Source organism: Globicephala melas, chromosome X (assembly GCF_963455315.2).
Source record: "Globicephala melas chromosome X, mGloMel1.2, whole genome shotgun sequence".
NCBI lineage: Eukaryota > Metazoa > Chordata > Mammalia > Artiodactyla > Delphinidae > Globicephala > Globicephala melas.
Genome location: NC_083335.1, coordinates 112,186,010 through 112,208,563, shown reverse-complemented (window position 1 = coordinate 112,208,563; position 22,554 = coordinate 112,186,010). Strand labels below are relative to the sequence as shown.

General features: G+C 48.1%; 1 protein-coding gene across 2 annotated transcripts in view; it reads left to right on the top strand.

Moving 5' to 3' along the window:
- The first annotated feature begins 1,969 nt into the window (after positions 1-1,969).
- Positions 1,970-22,554, top strand: part of NHS (NHS actin remodeling regulator) — a 347,571-nt gene continuing 326,986 nt past the window's right edge. For both annotated transcript variants that reach the window (XM_060292103.1, XM_030848180.2), the window contains exon 1: positions 1,970-2,565. In XM_060292103.1, coding sequence (XP_060148086.1) covers positions 2,037-2,565 — 529 coding nt within the window. In that variant the 5' untranslated portion in view covers positions 1,970-2,036. The remainder of the gene's footprint in view (positions 2,566-22,554) is intronic.

The following is a 22,554-nucleotide window of genomic DNA, read 5'->3' as shown; positions in this document are numbered from 1 at the left end:
TCTCTAGATTTGTGAGATGAAAAAACAACTCCCAAAAGACCCTTTTCCAAAATATTCTTTTTTTCCCCACTTTTTATTTGGAAACAAACCCAAATTTAAAGTTGCAAGAAATGTACGATGAATCCCAATCTGCCCTTTACCTAGACTCGGTATTTACCTATTTTGTCATATTTTCTTTTGTCTCCAGATACATTATTATCATCACTCTTCTTGTTGCTACTGAAACACTTATGTGTACCTTGCAGACATCATGACCTTTTACCCCCAAATCCCCAGCCTGGATCTTTTATGAACAAGCACACTCCCTCGCCAAAAATGTTATATTTTGAGGTAGAATAGGAGAGGGGGGTCTATTGAAGCCTTTATGACTGAAGTATGGGCCAGTCCAGAGTGCCGAGTGGCGGGCCCCACCACTGGTCTGGAGGGCTTTATTGTTGCCATAAAACATATTTTTTCCATGTTCTCTTTAGACACATGAAATGAAGTCTGCATTCCCCAGATCTGGCTTGTGGCTTTAAAATAAAAAATATTTTTACAGTATTCTTTTTGGAGGGATGAAAGCATGCATTTTATTAACATTTCTCAAACTCTTTTTTGGGTTTTAGGCTGACAGCATCCAGCCTTCGACTGCTGCAATCGAAATAGTGTACATGCCTTTTTAGAACTTATACCTTTCAGTTAACCAAATGGGAAAATCTTCCTTTCTTCTGTGAACCATCAGCTCTCTGATGGAGAACTTTCACATTCCCGTGTCTGATCAGCAGAGTAGGGTGACAGGGAGGTAATATGGCTTATCCTACCGAACGCGTCAATGAGTTTTGCAAGCAGTTTTCTGGGGGTTTTGCTCACGGGTGGTTTGGGTCTCATTCATGATGTTCTATAGAGACCTGGCCCAGCGTAGCGGCCGGCCGAGGGATGCCCGGGAAGGGGTATAAATAGCGTCCTGCCCTCTCTGGCCACCCCAAGCTGTGCCCACGCCCCGTCACCCTCCCCAGCTGTGTCACAGCGCTCACAGAGCCCAGGGCACTCTAAGGGGCAGCCCAGTTTTCCCAGCTAAGAACTCAAAGGACTTGCTCAGAGCTGGAATTCGGCGAAGCAACTTGCTCCAACACGTCAAATCTGCCGCATCTCCAGCACCCCACCCTCCTGCCTCTGCGCTCGCCACCCACACCGGCAACCCCAACTTGAGGACTCCCCGCCCTCACCGCGCTGACAGTCTCAATCCTCACCCCTCGGATGCGAGGAAGTGTCTTTGCATCAGAACAAGCCTGGAGAGGCGAGGCCACCAGTGACTCCCAGCGGCCGCACAGGGCGCTGCGCCCCGCTCGCCCGGGCCTCTCCCCCCACCCCTCCCCTCCCCTCCCCTCCCCTCCCCTCCCCTGCCCTGCGTCCGCCCCGCCGCCCCCGCGCCGCCTCCTGCGCCTGGGCTGGAGGCGGATTCCTCTCTCCGGGTTTTCAAAGCGCCTTTCCGAAACCTCCTCCCAGCCCAGAGAGGGAGACAGATCCCGGGCGCAATTGCTCCCCGGAGCGGCCGAGGGGCGCGCGGGGAGAGGCCTGAGCCGGGGTACTTTCAAACTGAGGCGCGCGCACACCCACCCACCCAGACACACACACGCGCGCGCGCACACACACACACACACACACACACACACACACACGCCCATTTATATAGGCGGTGGCGGCGGCAGCGGCCGGGGCGGCGGCGGCGAGCGCAGGAATGATGGAGCTGAGCCAGCCGACCCGGGTTGGAAGCAAGTGAGGAGAGCCAAGGCGCGCCCCGGGATTTCTGTGCCCCGCGCTTGTCATCCTCCTCAGGGAACGGTGCACGCGGAGGAGGAGCGGCTGGACTGATTTGCTAAGGGGAGGGCGGGGACGAGGAGGAGGCCAGGTGAGCGAGGAGCCCCCTGCGTATCCGGACTCCCCGAACGCGCCTTTGCCCGACTCCTAACCCCTCTCCACCCAGGTGGGCGCGCCCGTTTCCCCGCTCGCCCGGGGCGCTTTGAGGAGACCAGAAAGTCGCGGCCCGGCTGCGCGGGATGCCTTTCGCCAAGCGGATCGTGGAGCCGCAGTGGCTGTGCCGGCAGCGACGCCCGGCGCCTGACCCGGCGGAGGACGCGAACAGAGGCAGCGCTGAACCGCCGCCGCCGCCCCTGCAGCTGCCCGGCCGACGGGACGAGGCCGTGGCGTCGGGGCCGGAGGATCCTCCCCGCGCGCCCCGCGCGCTGCCCGCGCCAACCGACCAGGCGCTGCCGCCGCACGGAGAGGCGCCCGCGGCGGGCGAGGAGAGCGCGGCAGGGGTCTTGGAGGCGGCGTCAGCGGCCGGCGAGGCGTCCTCGGCGGCGGCCGCGGCCGTGTTGCTCATGCTGGACCTGTGCGCGGTCAGCAACGCGGCGCTGGCCCGCGTCCTCCGGCAGCTCTCGGACGTGGCCCGGCACGCGTGCAGCCTCTTCCAGGAGCTCGAGAGCGACATCCAGCTCACTCACCGTCGCGTCTGGGCGCTGCAGGGCAAGCTCGGTGGCGTGCAGCGCGTGCTCGGCACGCTGGACCCCAAGCAGGAGGCAGTGCGTGAGTACCCGCGCCGTCCTCCCACCCGCCCGGCGCTCCGCGTCGGCGCCGCACCCTCGCGCCCTCCGCGGTCGCCGCAATCCCGGCGCCGCGCCTGCTGCAGCTCTGCACCTTACGCTTGCCTCCCCTGAGACCCACCCCAGGCCTCCCGGAGTTCGGGGCAGGGACGCAGACGCGGAGGGGAGAAAGTTAAAGGGGCAGTCTCGGGACTCGAAGGCAGCCGTGGGCTGAGAGGGAGCATTTATGGGAACACAGGAGACAGGGGGGCCTGTCATTCACCTCTGGGGCTCGATTTCTCGGTCCCTCCCCGGCGGGGCGGGAGGTTGGTGCAACTTCTGTGGTTTCCAGTAGCCCATCCCGGAGCCCTGTAGTCCCCCCACCCCCACCCCAGTGCGTGCTTGGGCCGCTCGAGGAGCAGTGAGTGTCCTCTTAGGGCTTCTGCAACGCCGTGGCGTTTTTGTCCCTCTTACTGTGACCTCACGTGCTGCACCAAGCCGCGAACTTGTGCCTTGCGTTTGTGTGCGACGTAGCGCGGCGCCATTCGCCTCCCGGAGTGAACTCCGAAGAGCTCTGCTCCAGCCTTCTGGCCTGGGAGGGGCGTGGATGGAGGAGTGTCCCCGGCCCTGGGGAGATCGATGAGACCCTTGGGCATCTCTTCTGTCCTGAACAGAACAGGGTTCCTACTAAATGGCTGTCTGTGCCATCTTCTCGGAGGGGTTCCGCCCCCCTCCCTTTCCCCCAACGTGGAATGTCGTCCAAATTCACCCGTGTGTACAAGACCCCTGGACACCTTTGCTGCCCGTTAACTTCACTCTTGCGACATCCCAGGGCTCCCAATAAATGTCATCCTGGCGCTCAGGAGAGTCCCCTGGCACACGGTTGGCTAAATCGGGAGGCGTTGGAGTCATTTAGGAACAACCGGACGGTGGGCGGGGGCCGTAAGCCAGCACGCCGGTCCTTTGGCGCCTAGTCCAGCGGCTGCGACGCTCGCAGCGAAGGTGATGTCAGCGGCTCTGACTTACATAAGAAGCTTCCCCGGTTGCTGCAGCAGCTGCGCCGGTGGCGGTGGCCGCGGAGCGCGCGGGGCGGGGGCGCCCTCACGGCATCCTTCCCCGGGGACTTCCGGGCACCTCAGTCCCGCAACCCGCACAGCCTCCTAACCGACCCCCCCGCCCCGTTCGCGCACTACCCCCCCCCCCCAAAAAAAAACCCCTCTGAACCCCGCCCCGGGAATTCGCTGCTTTTCTGCAATAACAATAATAATAAGCGTAATGAATAAATGATGTGCGCGATCGGTTTTCGCAGCTATAAAAGACCCGGAGTTGGGTTAATGACTGGTTGTTTAAAAGGGCAATTCCGGGGATGAGTTCTGGAAAGAATTAGGACTGCCGTAGGCCAAGTCGTATTTTACTTTTGGGACTTGAAATGAGCGCTTTAATCCTGCCTCCTTTTTACCTCAAACCACACAGCAGGGACCGGCCCTTCACTTTCAACAGCGCTGATATCTGGGGAGTGTGGTCAGGGTGAGTGGTGATTTCACTTCAAAAGAAGTGGAGGGAAGTTTTGCAGACTGTTGAGTGGTGCATACATTTCCCGTATGTGTGTGTGTGTGCGTGTGCGTGTGCGTGTGTGTGACCCACTGCACCTTAAATTAGATTTCTCACAAGTGAAACTCAGAGATGGAGCAGAATGAGTTCTCTTCTCCCCTTTTTCTTTAGAGGCAGGAGGGGGTAGTTATGTACCCAGAATTTAATATAATCCTTTTCACTGTTTGGAGTACAAACTAATGGTGAATGGAGAAGAGAGGGGATTTTTGGTGTGTGCATATGACTGATGAACATATACTCTATTTGTGCATATTTATACATGAATAAATAAATGAAGATGGGGCTCATATAATACGAGGAATAGACTTCAAATCTATTATTTTTACGTTTTTCAAAAATGGTGTCTCCATACTTTGTGCACAGACCTCTCCTCTTGTCCAGATAAATTTAGGATGGCATTGTTCCTGTTTGATGTCGTAAAAGGCATTACCTTCGGGAGGAAAAGCACAGTATTATGTGTCTTAATTTGGGCTTCCCAGTGTGCAGAGACGGAGGCAAGGATTTCTGTGCAAGGAGTTTATTTGAGAGGGGATCCCAGGAAGCACAGGGAGGGAGTGGGGAAGTGGGCAACTAGGGTTCAATCCAGCACACACCTCAGAAGCGTCCCACTGAGGAGTGAGGAAGCTGCAGTATTTCTCCACCAACTTCCATCGCTCACTGATGGAGAGCACCTGGAGTATGAACTCCCTGGCTCCTGGGGCCTGCCCCCGGTGTGGGCTCGGCAGGCTCCCGGGCCAGGTGGAGAGATGCCAAAAGCCTATGGTGTGTACCGGAATGTCTGCAGGGGTTGCCTGGGGAGGGGAGAGGGGCCGTGTGTGGGTGGAGTACCAGTGGCATCTGCTACCTCATGCATGTCTCTTTAGCATTGCTCAAGGTCTCAGGGAGCTTCAAAGGGAGAGGGAGCCTGGAAGTGACCGAAGTTCTCTTTTCTCTCCCTTTGAATGTGTCTGGGTGCCTCCATGCCCCCTGTATAGCCTTCCCACCCGGGTCACCATTCTCCATGCTGCTTCATCCTTGGACAGCTGCTTCCTGTTGCCCTGAGACAGGCTGGAGTGGTTTTTGCGGGGGTGACATGATCTGACACACACTTCAGCAAAGTCGCTCCGGAGGCGAGTCCGGAGCTGGTAGACCAGTTAGACAGTGTGAGTGGTGACCGTGGCTGGGACTAGGGTGACGGTGAACAGTGCTTGGATTCTGAATTCACTTTGGAAATAGAATTGACGGGACTTACCAGTTGGTTTGGGTACAGGGTATAAGAGCAAATAATAATACTAATTGTGGATGACACCCAGCGTTGTTGTTGTTTTTGGCTTAAACAGCTCGTAGAAGGTCCATTTCCAGAAATGGGTAAGGTTCGTGGAAGAGTGGATCTTTTATCTTTGGGGGTGGGGATGGAATCAATGCTTTTCTGTTTGTGCCATGTTAACTTGAGCTGCTTGTGTCTTAGACAATTAGGCGTGTGAGTTCAGAACTCAAGAGAGAGGTCCAGGCTGGAGATGTAGATGTGAGATGTAAGGGTAGAGATGATACGCGAAGCCCTGGAGTCCGGGACCGTGTAGAGAGTAAAGAAAAGGGGACCAAGACTTAGCCTGGGGCAGTCCAACTTGGGAATTTTAGTAGAGGAGAAGAAAGACTGAGGAAGAGCAGTGAGCAAGCTAGAAGGGAAATCAGGAGGGCATGGTATGATGGAAGCCAGGAGAAGGTGTCTCAGGAATGGAGGAGGAATCGTTTTGGTCAAATGCTTCTGAGAGGAAGATGAGCGCTGAGGCAAGGCCATTGAGCTGGGTACGTTTTTAGCAATGAGTGGCCCTGCTAACTGCTGTGTAAGTGGAGGGGTGGAGAGGAAGGCCACATAAGAGGGGATGAAGAGAGAACAAGTATGGTATGGTCTTTTTTATTTTTATTTTTTACATCTTTATTAGAGTATAATTGCTTTACAGTGGTGTGTTAGTTTCTGCTTTATAACAAAGTGAATCAGTTATACATATGTTCCCGTGTCTCTTCCCTCTTGCGTCTCCCTCCCTCCCACCCTCCCTATCCCACCCCTCCAGGCGGTCACAAAGCACCGAGCTGATCTCCCCGTGCTATGCGGCTGCTTCCCACTAGCTATCTACCTTACATTTGGTAGTGTGTATATGGCCACTGTAGCTACTCTGTGGGTAGCTAATAAAAATCTCATTGTGGTTTTAATTTGCATTTTGCTGATGGCTTGTGAGATTGAACACCTTTTCATATATAGTTTTGACCGCTTGAATATTCTCTTTTGTGAATTCCCTGTTCGAGACCTTTACTCCCTTTCCAGTAAGGTTCTTTGTATGTTTTTTTCTTGTAGGAGTTCTTCATATATTGTGTATATGAGTTATTTGTGAGCTATAGATGCTGCAATTACCGTCTCTCTGTTGTGTGCCTTTTTCCTCTCTTAGTGTTACCTCTTGGCGAGCGGAAGTTCTTATTTTCATGTAGTCCAACCTAAGGATCCTTTTCTTTATGGTTAGTGGTCTTCGTGCTCTGTTCTGTTTGTTCGTAAATTCTTCACTGACCCCATGGTCGTGAGGATATTCTTTTATGTTCTAGAAGTTTTTTTTGTTTTGCCTCTGTCGTTTAGATCCATGATTCACATGGAATTGATGTTTGCAAATAGTATGAGGTAGGGATCAAGATGCCTTTTTTCCATGTTAGATGCACAGTTAATCCACTGCCGTGTCCTGAAAAGACCATCGTTTTCCCATCTCACTGCAGTAACACGTTTGTCATCTAGCGAGTCGATTTATTTTATTTTTAGTTAACATTTATTCAGTTCTGCTCTGTGTCAGGCCCTATGCTAAGATTTTATATGAATCATCTTATTTAATCTTCACAGCGACCCTATGAGAGTGATTTTCGTACTTTACCGAGGATTAGCAACTTGCTCTGGGGAGCAGCAGCTAGAAAGCGCTGGAGCCTAGAATTAGGGTCCGGGTCTGAGTGCACAAACTATTCCCAAACATCAGTCTTTTCTCCCACACGTTGCTGCACAAATCCAGGGGAATTACAGTATGAAAATCAAGGCCCTTCTCGATACGCTTCTGTCCACTTGACATGTCCCTCCCTGCCTTCCCCACATTCCACCCCAGTCCAGTCACACTGAACTGCTGGCTGTACCCCAACTTGCCAGGCTTTCTCATCCTTCGGGCCAATGTGTATACTACTCTTTTCTTCTGGAACATTTTGCTGGCTCATTTCTGCTCTTTCTTTGATAATCAGTGGACACGTCATCTTCTCTGTGAAGTGGAATCTGATTCCTTGCCTGCCACCTCCCGCCTCCGAGTTTTCTAGAACTCTGTGCTAACCTTTATCTTAGCTTTTCTCCTTCTGGACGGCAGACTGTGTTGGCGCCCTGCTAGATTCCTTCAGCCCTCACCTCTCATTCTGATGGCTGCTAACTGCCAACTCCTGTGACTCTGCCTAGGGCTTTTTTTTTTTTCTGACTGATGGACCGCGCTGGGCCTTGCACACAGGGAAAGCCAGAAGTGCAAGCGAATCATTGCCTCTGAAGTAGTACTCAATCAATGATGGACGGGGCGTTGGTGGACCAGTGGCCTCACTTCCTTGCGCCTTGGAGGCGAGAGCTCTGAGGCACGTTCTACACCATCTCTCAGAGTTCCCCAGAGGACTGAGCTGCAGTTGCCCACAGTGGCGACTTAATTGGAAAACACACTGTGTATTCACTGCCTTCTTTTCTCCGTCTCACTTCTCAGTTACCTGTGGGTGCTTCCTGGGGTCGCCTCCCACGAAGCCTTCTTGCACTTGAACTTGCATTTGTACTCATCAGGTCTGGGAGAACCCATGTCAAAACAACCTGTTTAATCTTTGAACTGTGAGGACAGAGACCTAGGGCTGGGAGTGTGGTAGAGGTGGTGCTTCTCATTCTTTTTCCCTAAACTCCTTCCCCGAGGGTCACTAGATTCGTCACATGGCCAAGCCCTCCCGTCGCTCTGTGCTGGGTCTGGAAATAACTTACTACCCTTTAGTGAGCTCACAGTCTAACCTCTCATTGGCGTAGGAGGAGATCGTCAGTGCTTCAGAGGTGAGAAGAGGCTGGAAAGGAGCTCAGGTCCACGATGACCGAGACACACCCGCTCAGTTCCTCAGCGTTTCCTCGGCCAGCCTTTGAGGGGACTGCTTATCGTCCTGTAGAATGGGCAGGTGATGACGGCCCCGAGAGACCCACGCTCCCTGTGTGAGATGCGCCATTTCAGCCAGAGCAGACCCAGGACCTGCTAAGCCCAGAAGTAGACTAGGAAGTTACACAGGGGGTGAATCGATCATTTGGGGTCGGTATGGCAGTGCTAATTGTGGGTTCAGCCTGATTTGGAAGGATCATCCTTTTCCTCCCCTTTCTGTTCGTTCTACCACTCGCAGAAACCCTTTGCAGTCTGCTTAATGTGTTTTTAGGGGGGGATATTTTCGGAACTGTCGTTAGGCGTCTTTTCCTCCTGGCTCTACTCAGTGAGTTCTTCTGAGGCATTATGATATCCGAATAGCTCCATTGAAAGCTGCTTTTAAACCCATCACGGAGCTACTGAGAAAAACGTAATCCTTCAAGTGTTAATAATTCATGGGTGTAATTTCCTCATAACCAGTAACAGCAGCACATTTCTTTCTGGACTTGTTGTACTGGATTGGGTATTTATTTATTTATTTATCTACTTAATATTTATTTATTTACCCGTGCCGGGTCTTAGTTGCAGCATGCGGACTCTTAGTTGCGGCGTCCAGGATCTAGTTCCCTGACCAGGGATCAAACCCGGGCCCCCTGCGTGGGGAGCGTGGAGTCTTAACCACTTGGGCCACCAGGGGAGTCCCTGGATTGGGCTTCTAGATCAAAACTACCAAACTGCTTTACCTCGGAAATCCTTGAGGTTCTGTTGGGCTGATATTGCTAAGATGGTAACAATAAAGATTCCTTTCTTCCTGTTTGTGGAGGCATTTTCCACACAATGCCATCAGGAAAGTGTAAATGCCGCGTAAGTGCTCAGAAACATCTTCAGTCTCCGGGCTTCTGGTCTACGGTGGGCATCACCTTTAAGTTCCAGTCACATATGACATCTTTCCTGTTGTCCCACGTCAGCGCAAACGTCTTGAAGATCCATTGACTTCATATAATGCTTTGAATTTTTCTTTTGTGGCCGCATCCGTGCCTTGCGGGATTTTAGTTCTCTGACCAGGGATCAAACCCTGGCCTCCTGTAGTGGAAGCACAGAGTCCTAACCACTGGACTGCCGGGTAAGTCCCAATGCTTTGAAATTTTAGAACAAAGACAATTTTAAATGCAGTTGGGATTTTGTTTTGATAGTTCAGTTGAATTTCTTTTTACTCTAGTAAAAATCGTGAACCAAAAGATTTTGTGGGACCCTCGGTTAAAAACAATCATGGGAAGAGTATCCCAAGACCAAACTATCAATCACAGAAATTCCTGCAAGTTCTTTTTGCATCAAGAATTCCTCATGAATCACATCTTGATAGTAAGTGAAAACAAAAGATAATGAGGTGAGAATGGTTTCTGAATGTAAGGCTCTCATTCTAGGGTCTAAATTTGTTGAAATAAGGTTTTGGAGAGCACTCTTAACCAGACCGTAAGCCCGCAAAGGGCAGAGACCCTGTCTAGCTCATCTCTGTAAATGACTAAGACAGGCAGGGTCAATTTTTGTTTCTGACGCTAATGTCTGTCCCTCAATCTATTAATGAACATGAGAAGGTTTGAGTGTAGTGAAATAGGAATCTGAGGACCTGGGCATCCGTATGCTGAAAAATTCCTTAATTATGAAACACCCAAGTCCTTCAAAGTGAAATTAAGCAAGAACAAAATGAAGTTAACAAGGGTTGGACAGTCTTGGGATCTTAGAGTTGGGAAAGACCCTAGTGTCCCTCAAATCCAGCCTCCCACTCGGGGTGGGACTCTTTTTAGAGATGTCCCAAGCGGAAGCCCATCTAGTTTCTATGCGCTCTGAGACTCCTAGGCGTGGCCACCCACACCCCAACTTTATTGCTGTATAGTTCCCATTCTCAAATAATCCTTATCTACACTGAGACTAAATCTGTCTTTTGGCAATGCCTGTCTTTCTGTCCTAATCTGCTGTCTGGAGCCATATGGAATCTGCTTATAATCTCTTTTCCAGGACCTCTTTAAGTGTCTAGAGGTGACTGTTATTGTCCCTCCTAAGCTTTCTTCATCCCAGGTGAAACAACTTCACTTCCTTCAACCAGGAATCTTAATGCCACAGAGGCTTCCTCTGTTCCATTTGTGTAGTTGGTATTTTGAACTTAAATTTCACAAGACTCCCCCATTGTCTCTGTTAAATTGAATCTTGCTTGCTTTGCTCTTTCATTTCCAATCAGTGGTGATGGTTTAAAATCTTGATTCAGTGTGTCAGCTACTGCCCACAGCGTTTTGCTCTTTGCAGACATCCTCAACATGATGCTACCCCATCACCCACATCTTTGATAAAATTATTGTTCCGATGTACTCAAGGCCAGAGCACACTGGCAGGCGGTGCTAACAACATCCCTCCAGGCTGACGTGTATTAATCACTGTTCCTTGGGTACCATTGTTGCAGCAGCCCCGAACGCTCCCCCCACCTTCCCATTCAAACCACATTTCTCCACCTTGCCCACAAGATCTATCATCATGAGTGATTGTCAGATGGTTTGCTGAAATCAAGATACCATATGTCTGTAGCATTTCTTTGATCTCCCAGTCTAATAACCCTACTCAAAAGGAAAATGAGGTTAGTCTGGCTCAAACTGGACTCACAGCCATCAGAGGGGCTATTTAAATTTCCTTGTGTATAATGGATAAAGAGTTTATTTGGGGGAACCCGCTTTGGTGTTCGCCATCAAAGGACTGTAAAGCTGGACGGCAAGGGAACTCTCTGGGTCCTAGAGTCCATTTCTCTGGCTCCAAAGTGCCTGGTTTGTCCAAGGCAGAGAATCCCAGTGCCTGTCCCTGCCTTTCTTTGAGGATACGTGGTGAGAACTTTATGTCCTTGTGCTCTGTTCCTTCAAGAAAGGTCTGGAATTCACAACCTTCGGAGTTTGCTTGGGCTCAGTTTGAGCAAGGTTGTCAGGTATCTGGTTTATCTAATTGTCGAGAGGAAGCTAGTACGTGGTTAAGAGTATGGAAGCTGAAGTTAGACCACGCGCTTCAAATCCTGGGTCCCCGGTCTTCATCTATTATGGGATGGAGATAAAAACAGTACCTGCTACATCAGTTTGTTGACAGGGCCAAAGGAGTCAGGTTGAGCGCTCGGGCACTTAGAGCTGTGCCTGGTACATGGTGAGCCCCTGGCAATTATTGGCTGTTATTTTATTGGTACTATAATTGGATCATGCAGAGCGGGAGGCCTGTGTTAATTTTTTCCAGGCAGGTGTAAACCTGTGCCTGAATCTGTAATGCTGGGTCAGGGGGAAGGAGACAGCTGACCAAGCAGTTCTCTGTCCCTCCGTGTGGTCAGACGGCTATTAAGATCTCTATGTTCTTTGTGGCCTCTTTTTTTTTTTTTTTTTTTTTGCGATACGCGGGCCTCCCACTGTTGTGGCCTCTCCCGTTGCGGAGCACAGGCTCCGGACGCGCAGGCCCAGCGGCCATGGCTCACGGGCCCAGCCGCTCCGCGGCATGTGGGATCTTCCCGGACCGGGGCACGAACCCGTGTCCCCTGCATCGGCAGGCGGACTCTCAACCACTGCGCCACCAGGGAAGCCCTTTGTGGCCTCTTTTTGTTATGCAGAGAGGTATCAAAATAAAATGACCAATGACCTTAGTATCCAGAGCCATTCATTTATTGTATTCCAGGCACTCTTCTAGGCCCTTGAGTTTCACCAGTGAACAAAAAGTTCCAAACAGTTTACAGAGGAGAGAGAGAAACCATAAACAACAAACCTAGTATTACTTGTAAGGAGAGTACAAAGCACGTTCGCAGGTGTTAAGTGTTATGGGCGAGGGCCGTCCAGAGGACTGGAGTGAGGTTGCCGTTTTCAGTGGGGCGGTCAGGTGGGCCTCATTGAGGAAACGGCATTTAAGTGAAGATTGGGAAAAGGTGAGGGAGTTAATGAGGTAGTACGCTGGAGGACGTGTTTCAGCAGAGGAAACCGGAGATCCTGCCAAGGCCCTGAGCTGAGAGCGTGCCTGGTGTGATGGAGGGCTGGTAAGGAGGCCAGTGTGGTGGCTTTGGGGCATGCAGGGAGGAGAGTGGGAGGAGAGGAGGCCGGGGAGGGGGGCTGGAAGGCGGCTCGGCGGGGTAGAGTGTAGTAGGCCATCGTGAGTGAGGACTCTGCCCTTTGCTCTGAGTGAAGTGGCGACTCACTGGACAGTTTCAAGCCTAGCAGTAACATGATTGACTTCTTAGAGGTTAAAAGGATCACTTTGGCTACTCGGTCAAGAAGAGACTGTGGGAGAGGCAGGGGTAGAAGCAGACAGACCAAGTCCGAGGCTGTCCTGGTGAGAGACAGTGGTAGTTTGGTGGAAGTAATGAGAAGCGGTTGGTTCCAGCTTAGAGCTGTTGGCATCTTTTGTTTCATGTTCAGGGCTGGGCACCTCGGCCCACACAGAAGGGCATAAAATTGAAAAGGAAAGGACCCCCCCCACCCCTTACTCTGCCGGACTTGCTCCAAGGGAAGCCATGTTATAACGTTTCATGCTCCTGCTAGGAGGAGCGAAAGCAAATTCTCACACGTGTCTAATGCGTTTTGCAAAGCCAGTTCTTTATTTTTATTTTTACTTTTTTTTTAACATCTTATTGGAGTATAATTGCTTTACAATGGTGTGCTAGTTTCTGCTGTATAACAAAGTGAGTCAGTTATACATATACACATGTTCCCGTATCTCCTCCCTGCAAAGCCACTTCTAAACGTCGAGGCAGGCTCTTGTCTCAGAGCCTTGTTGATTAATCTTATTTTGCTGTCTCGGAGCAATTGAAAAGACGATAGTCTTTTTACAGCAGAAACTAACACACCATTGTAAAGCAGTTATACTCCAATAAAGATGTTAAACAAAAGTCCATGTATAATTTGCAGTGAAATGGACAGCGCTCGAGTGTGTAGTCTGGTGAGTTTTAACAACTGTATTCACCTGTGTAACCCACCCTCCTATTAAGATGGCGACTCTTCCGTCTCTTCAGATAGACAGTACTCTTCTGAGGTTAGAAAACAGTTTTTGAACTCAGGTGCCCTCACACCAGCCCCTGTCAGGCCTGTTGTATGAATATGGGCGTGGAAGATAAGAATTCCACAGAAACTTCGGGAGCATCCAGTAGGATCAGGCTAAGAACTAGCGATTCCATGTTTGAGATTTGCAAGGGAGCAAACTTCCAGTTATAACATAAAAGTCCTGGGGACGTAATGCACAGCCTGGTGAGTATAGTCAATAATAACGTATATTTGAAAGCTGCTAAGAGGGGAGATCTTCAAAGTTCTCATCACAAGAAAAAAAATTGTCACTGTGTAAGATGGTGGATGTTAAGTAGGCTTCTTGGAGCAGTCATTTCACAATATATACCAATATTGAGCCATTACGTTGCACACCTGAAACTAATATAATGTATGGCAGTTGTATCCCAATTAAAAAAAGACTGAAAGAAAAAAACAGATTTCTAGCACAAATTGGGACAGTGGAGTTTCCTCACTTTGGTCTGATGGCGCTGTTTATAACATCTTGGTGCCGAGCTCTAGGGAGAGCACCGCTTGACACAAGGATAAGAATCTGGCCTCAGAGGCCCCAGGGGTAACTTAGAAGTAGGAGTTTTTCTAAGATAAAGCTAAAATAACATTTAAAAAGAGATGGGAAAAGAAAGAACTTACTACTCTTAAGCAAACTTGTAAGTAGCAGGGAATGCTGATTTGTAACTGTTTTTAGCTGATGCTTGAAGCCTGGCTGGAGGATGAGGAAAGTTGTTTACAACGTGATTTCTAATTATTATATCTAAGTGCATTTAGATTTGTGGAATAAGAAGCCCTACTCTGGAGTTCAGCTACTCTTGATTTTTACTACTGGACAACTGAGGGAGGAAAGAAGTAGGAGCTATGAGGAAGGATGACAGCCAGTGAGACAGTGTTCATTAGATTATAATATCAATATTTATGTTTCTCTCCAAAGTGCATCTGGACTCTGTTCCTCGAGTCTGGGTTTATATGTATATATTTTAACATCTTTATTGGAGTATAATTGCTTTACAGTGGTGTGTTAGTTTCTGCTTTGTAGCAAAGTGAATCAGCTATACGTATACATATGTCCCCATATCCCCTCCCTCTTGCGTCTCCCTCCCTCCCTCCCACCCTCCCTATCCCATCCCTCTAGGTGGTCACAAAGCACCGAGCTGATCTCCCTGTGCTATGCGGCTGCTTCCCACTATGGATTTATATTTCAATAATACGAGTAAAGCTGTGTTTTCCATGTGAATTTCGCATCAAAGCTCTGCTGCCTCAGCCCGCCGCCTCCTCGCCCCGGAAGTGCTCCCGTTTACAAGATGGCACACGTTCATTGAGACTTTGATTCTAGGGCTGAGCTTTGGGGGCGGGGAGAGCGCAGCATGAATAAATCCCACGGAAATCCTTTTCCATGTGAGAGTCATGGGGTTTTCTGCTTCATAAATAGGAGAGAAGGATGCTTCAAAGTTTGGGGCAGTGTTGGGGGAAAGTGGGCAAACCAAGAAGAGACACCGGGAAGGCTGTCGTGGAAGGTTTTCGGAGAGTTTCACTTGGGTTAAATGCCTTCAGTGTGAGAGAAGAGATTTTGGAGCCTTGCTCAGGTATCAGATGTCACTGGAGCTCATCTGGCAAAGTTTGAGCTTTCGCTAATTAAAACTAATCCAGTTGCGCGAAGGAAAATATATTGCATAAGGTTGCTGCTTGTGTGGCTTTATTTTAACCCTTTCCCCGTAGCCTAAGACCGGCGAATCTCAGGCTGGTGTTAGGGTGGGAGGTGATGGTGAGAAATGAGATTCACTTACACGCTCATTTGAGTAAAGACAGTGAGAGGGGTAGCCTATTAAGAGCATTGGCTGGTCAAGGTCAATTGGAAGCCCTTTTGGGTTTTCTTGATTGATTTGCCGATTCACAGTTTTGAACAGCTGTTGAGTGAGAAGGAAAATTTAAAACAAAGCAAAACGAAACCTAAACCAAAGAGACACCCTCCTTTACTTCTCAGGTTGGACTTTCTTTCCGAGTTGCTCTGTCCACTTTTCTGTGGCCTATTCACCTTGGTTGGATCAAGCCCCCTTTAGGGAGCTTGGGTTCAAGGTTTGTACCCTGAGGGTCTGGGATTTTTTGTCATGATCACAGGCTGTGTTACTAATCCCAGTTGCCTTTCTAGTGAAAGGCCTTTGATTCTCTCAGTTCTGATACTTGCCAGCTATGCAACCTTAGACAGATTTGTAGCCTTTTTGTCTTAGTTTCCTTATCTGTGAAATGGGGATAGTGTTAGGACTCACCACAGAGAATGGTTGTGAAGACTGAGCGAATCAATCCATAGACAGGTCCGGCAGTGTGTGACATATACACAGAATACATAGTAAGTGCTAGTGAATGCCTGTATGCCATCAATGCTACTATTTTTGTTGTTGTTTTATCATTATTATTATCAGGGGGCTTGGGTAAAGGAAACAGATGTGAAAATGGATAATACCCAGCCCCTGTCCCTCGTCAACCAGCATAAATATTCCGGCTGGCTGGATGCAGGGTGCAGATGAGAGCAGAAGAATCTCAGCCCGCTTTCTGGCTTGGCTAGCCTAACTCATGTCATGGGATACTGCAAGAACAATTTAGCATCGGCTGCCATTACACCTTCATTGTTTTGGGGGACGTGGACTTCTGCTGATGGCGGGGGAGGCCTGGCTGAGGACGTGTAGCATTGTGGCAGTGGTGCTGAGTGCAGACGCCCGTGCCCTCACTTTCTGGGACTGTCTGTATCATGTCCGGTAATGACTTGTTTTGCCCTTTTCCCCCTGGGCAACACAGCTAGACTACATTTCCCAGCCTCCCTTGCATTTAGGTGGGACCATGTAACTGAGTTCTGTCCAATGGAATGTGAGAGGAATAATTGCTCTCCTCTGGGATGGGCATATAAAAGCTCCTACCTGATCCTCTGCAGTTTATTTCCTCCCCGCCGTGCTGGTTGCATGCAGAGGATTCAGCAGAGGACTCCAAGGCCCTAAAGGCTGGTAGAGCCACCAGACAGAAGGAGCCTGGGTCCCAGAATCACCACATAAAAGGCTGTCTGCCGCCACCCGATTGGCTTTCACATAAGGGAGAAGTAAACTTTCCTTGTGAGGTTTAGGGGATATTTGTTAGAGCAGTTAGCTGACCCTGACTAATGTAGAGATACAGCGCAGGGAGAAAAAACGACTGGTTTTCCTGAAAATGAACAGGTGACGAAAGTGCTCCAAAGTACTTTCACGGAATAAAAGGGGCTCTAAATATAGAGTCTTTTTCCCTGAGACACACAAAGAGTTTCTGTGTGTGCCCAGAGCAGTGTAACAGCTTTCCTCAAGTAAGCAAATGGAAATTAAGACTTGTTAACAGAGTTCTAGTTTCTAGAGAAACGTTGCTACCTGTGACCAATAGAATTCATTCATATTCATTCTCTTTCTCTCCCACCATATAAAAATGATATACATATATTTGTAAAACTTTTAAGAGCTAATTACAACACAAAGCAACGTGCACAAGTTATAAACGTACAGATCGATGAATCTTCACGCACTGAACATGCCTCTTTAACCAGCACCTGCAATAAGAAACAGCATTCACGGCCCTCAGGAAATCCTGCCAGTTCCTCTCCAAGCATGCCCCCCGCTCCCCACCTAGTTGGCCATTATCCTGACTTCTGACAGGCTGTTTTGGTCTGTTGTGTCATCATCCAGTATGTGCTTTTTTATATATGGATTTTTTTGTCTGCTCAAAATTATATTTGTGTGACCCATCTATGTTGTATGTAAGTGTCGGTCGTTCATTTTCATTGCTGTATAGTATTCCTTTGTATGACTGTACCGTGATTTATTTGTCCATTCTGTTGTTGATGGGCATTTGGATAGTTTCCTGTTCGGGTTATTCTGAATAATGCTGCTATGAACATTCTAGTTCCTAGCTTTTGGTGAACGTACCTACACTTTTCTTTTGAGTGAAAACTCCCTGCCTTGTAGTTTTACAAAACTCTCTTCCTCAGTAAGATGTCTCAAGGCTCTGACAGTGACTGTTCTTATTCCTTGCCGTCTCTTGGCTTCTAGGCTAAGCAAAAGTTTCGTTCTGCTTTTCTGGAATGGAAAGATTATGCCTGATCTGTAATGGCAAAGTTTGGGTGTCTAAAATGAAGGAAATGTGATTTACTTCAAAGGACCTTATTTCCGCCTCTTTTTATATTAAAGCATAGCCACGGAGCCTTTTGATTCTCAGACGAGGGCTGTTCACAGAGCTGTGTTTCAGATCGCTTGGAAACTCCTTGTAATCGGAGTTTGCCACTGGAATCTTTACTGGCGCGGCTTCAGCTCTTCCTCTGTGAGAAGGAGAATCCTTTTGGATTTTCAGATCGCTTCCTTCCCTTGGGGAGGGAATGGAGGACACATCGAGTGATGAGTCCTCTAATCCCTTGGAGGGATTAGCCTTAGAGCTGTCGGGAGTTGCCTCCTCTGTTTGCCCCTACTGTCAAGATTTTATGCAAAATCTAGGCAAGGCAGAACATTTCCTCAGAAGGGCAAGAGGCAACGAAGAGGGGAAAGCCTTTCTGTCCCGCTGAGGGGGTTTCTGCTCATGGCTCTGCTTTCAGGGCCTTGGATATCTGATCCACAAAGTAGCAACCCGGACTGGACGGGACTTTGTGAGGCCTCAAGCAAGTTCTAAAAAGCCGCCCACCGGACTTTCTTTCAAACCTCCGACCCAGGCTCAGCTTCCCAGACTCCATTGCTGAGGCTAGAAGTCCTGGACTCAATGAGTAGTGTAACCCCCGTAACCCCACCCCAGCCCCCCAGGCTTCCTCACTGGAGAATTGAGGAGAATTGAGGCCCGACTGTTGGAGTCTGAGCCTTTTCCTTCAAGCCTCCTGGAAATATCCGAAACATCCTGGGGGCTCCAGCAGCCGGACGGCCGCCTGGTGTTCTGATGGAACGTTTGGTTCCTTTGGGTGTGAAAGTGTGTGAAGCCTTTACAGTTAAGTCTGAAAAATGGCTGTGAAAAGGCCCCGGGGAACCCCGCTGCCGAGTGACACACAGCTGAGCCTTCGGAAGGGGGGGTTTATGATAAATTTGAACATGGTTTTCAGCTTCACTGTACTTTGCTATACTCCTTTAACCGGCTAGAGGATAAGTGAGCTGATTCTTTGCATGGGGAACTGCTTTGGACCGTTAACCCAGATTTTCTTCAAATGCAGAGGAGACTGTAACTGACTTTTGGCTTTTAAAAGCTGGAGGCCTGATGAGACGGCTCTGTGAGGTCAGAAGTTGCAGCTGGGGCCAGGATAGGCTCTTCTCTACGAACCAGGTGTGAAATGCGAAAGAGATGTATGCAGAATAAGGGGCCTTTAAAAACCCAGATTTACTCTGAGGACTTGGGTAGCTCTTGCTTACATCCACTGCTTGGCTCGAGTTGCCCTTCTCTTCTCGGGGGGCACAGCCGAAACCAGGGCCTACAATGTCTTCTTCACCCCTGAACTTTTTTTCTGTGGCCAGCCCTGCCCCTGGTTTTTAGAAAATGGCTGAATTTTTGCCCGAGCTGACTGTCATCAAGGAGATTCTTCTGGACGTGTTGAGGCGGACATCAAGCCAATTCGCGGGCACACTCACGTTTCCTTTACATTTGTTGTGTGACTTCTTTCTGCTAGTACATGTTATTCATGTTATTTCACAAGCCCCTCAAAATGCTGTGATGGAAATGTGATTTTTTTTTGTGGATGAGGAAACGGAGGCTCCCCTGGTGGCTCTAAGAGCACACTGCTTAAAAGGGCCTCAGCCAGGATCTAGACATGGCTGTCTGTCTTCAGCTTCGATCCTCTGTTTACCCTGCCCAGCTCCTTATCGCCACTGAGATAGCCTTCTGCCTCCAGTTTATGACGGGGAAGCAGAGGCATAAAAAAAAAAAAAAAGACATACGGACGATGCCCAGGTGGGACCTTGGATGCTCAGAAGGGCTGGGATTGGGATGTCTGGACAGAAAGTTTCACGAATCAAGGAGTACCAGCCATGCATCTGATGGCAGGCATATGGCTTTGTTGGATGTTAGCACGTGGGATGGGGCCAGGCAGTGGCTACGTGTCTGGCTGTAACTAATTAGTTGTTTGATGGTAACTTAGTAGATAGGGTAAAATAAGGCGTTGGCTGTAGCAGGAGTCATCTTCTATATCAAGGCCTTTACTACCTGGACCCAAAAGATTCACGTCCTGGATACACAGGATTCTTTCCTAGCTCGGTGGTTGCCTATTCGTATTCTATAGTGTTGCTTGAAGGCGGGTGTAAATTAACTGTGAGTGCCCTCAATTCAGATAACTAATCAAGCCAAGATAAAATAAGTTGCCATTTTTCTCATTTATTCAAGTAGGCCAAAATGAAATACTGATAATGGTCAGGTTTGGGGTGGGAATGAGGATGGGGTGGGTATAAGGGTACTTTCAGACATTGTTGATGGAAGTGTGAATTGGTATCATTTTCAGAGACTGCTGACAGAAGCGTGGAATTGGTGTAAATTTTCTAGTAAGCAGTTGGCCTTTATGAAATTAATATACCAAAAAACCGTGTGCCAGAGACGTCACTTCAGAATTTAACCTGAGAAAATAAGTATCTAAGTAAAAGAATGTATAGATGCCTCAGTGTTGCTTATAATTACGAATTACTGGAAATACATTAAATGATTAGCAATAGAAAGTTGATCAGACAAACAACACTACTATACATTAGTACAGCAAACAACATTACTACATGCTGGAATGGTGAAATAGTCTACTGCCATTAAAATGATACACATAGATATTGATGAACTCAAAATTGTGTTTATGTTATATTCCAAAGTTAAAAACTCTTACTACTAATTAGTATGCAGAGTATTGCATGTTTATTAAGAAGATGTAAGAATATAGGGAGAAAACGTCTGGAAGGATACATACCAAATCAGTACTTTTAAAACATATTTTGATCATGATCCACAGTGAGAAATATGTTTTACATTCGTGATCCAGTAGATGCCTGTAGCTGAGACAATAGTTTTAGCAACAATACTACTTTTCTCTATGTAATGCGTTCTGATATATTTATTTTTTCCTTTCTTTACTATATTATTCTATCTTTCCCTCCTGTATTTTACTTTATTCCAATTCTATTCCTCTTCTCCTTTTTTCTGTTTCATTTTTTAAGATGCTGGTCATGACCCACTAAGTTGATTTCATGATTTCCTAATGGGCCACAAGCCATAGTTTGAAAAACACTGCTCTGGAATGTTAACAGTGGTGATCTCTGGCAGGTGGGATTATACTAGATAACTTTTTTTTTCTTTTTGAGAAGGGAGGTCCTTTTTGCTTTTCCATGTTACTTATGTAATACAAAGGCTAATGAAAATTTTTAATTGACAACGATTCCATTGATACCCTGCAACTTTTAAGGAATGTATTGATTGTATAAAATAAGATGCCTACTCTACACCATAATTATTGGGCATGCAGAGTGTTCTGGGGACCTTAAAGAACTTTACGGCAGGACAAATATATCCGTTGAGGCACAGAGTTTAAATAATAGAATAACAAGACAATGAAACGTGGCCTTATCTCTTCAAACTCAAAAGGTCACCAGGCATCCCTGCTTACTGTTTTACCCCAGCGATGTTGCATCAGTTCTCTGGGATTTATTTCTATTTCTGTTCCAGATTGCACTTTGTTATGCTCATTCCCCGCCTTAAAAGAAATAGGTATTAAATTCATCAGACTACTTTCTGGCCAGATTATCTTGGCTTCCAGCACTGTCAAACTTAGCCTCCTTTAAAGCTAAAGATGATTTTAAATAGTAAGTAGTCATTAAGAACTTAGAGCAGGAAGCAGGAGCTTTAAAGGAGGACAGGAAGAATCCCTGGCCTGAGTCAACGTACTTCCCTGTGGGCTTCCTGCTCTCAACACACAGCTGGAGATCTGTAGGCCCGCCTGCATCGTGGCCACGCAACCAAAGTGGGCAGCGTACGAAGTGAGCTTTCGCTGGGAAAACAGTGGACAAGTGGGGCAGAGATTTCTGCAGAAGGTTCTGTTTATGTAGGGCACAAGTAAATCTTTGGGCGTGTGTGCCAACTGCCAGGTCGGGGAGGGTGATCCATACGGTTGGGGCTGGGGAGAGGCTGGCTGACATTTGCAGAGTTGGGGCCTGAGAGATGCTTCCTGACCTTGAAAGGAATGGATAGGAAATCTGAGAAAATAACTGGGGTTGCTTTCCAAGAGGGACTAATTTAGTTACCGTTGTTTCAGACTGTGCCAAGGGTAGTCTGACAATGCTAAGAAGGTTATTGGGAGCCTGGACTTCCACTAAGGGAGAAGACTAACATTCATTCTGTCTCTGAAAGATTGTGAATAATGTGTCAAAGTTATTCAAGTACTCATTTATTTATTCATTTATTATCCGATGAATTATTGAATCATGTAGTCATTTGTTCATTCATTCATTCATTCTTCCATCCATCCATAGATCCACCCATCTACCGATGCATTTATGTAAGCATCCAGTTACATGGCCAGGTGCTTTGTACTGTGGGGCAAGCGGCAAGCGTGGGGGTAGGGAAGGAACTCTGAAAGGGGGAAGAGCAGTCTGTGTAGTTGAGTTGCTCACAGTCCGGCAGAGCAGACAGACAGGTGAATAACTAATTCCCACATAGTGTGGGCAGTGCTACCGGAGGGGCCAACCTGGCTTGATTCATGCAAAACTAAGTGTCCCCTTCTGGCCTGGAATCACGGAATGTTAGCCCGAGAGAAGCCTTAGAAAAACTGAATGGCACAATGCTTTCCAGACTTTATCCACAGAGTTCTGGGGTGGGAGAAAGAGGGGGGAGTTAGAGGAAAGCTGAAAAGATGGGGTTTAGCTTCTTTGAGAACCAGGGCAGGTCCTTTTTTTTTTTTTATCTGTTTCATATATTGAGGTTCCTTGTAGAGCATCATTTGAGGAAGGGCCTTGTCTGCTTAATGATGTTTGCAAAACACTGGGCCAGTCCACCATCTTTCCTTGTGTCTCTGGTTTAGAAATTGAGGCCCAAAAGGGTGGAGTGACTAATCCAAGGTTAAAGAATTGGTTAGTTAACAATCCAGGAATAGACCTGGTCTTCTAATTTATGTGGGCGTAAATAGATTACTTCAGTTAGCTTTTGCTTTGTAACAGATAACCCCCGAACTTAGTAGCTTAA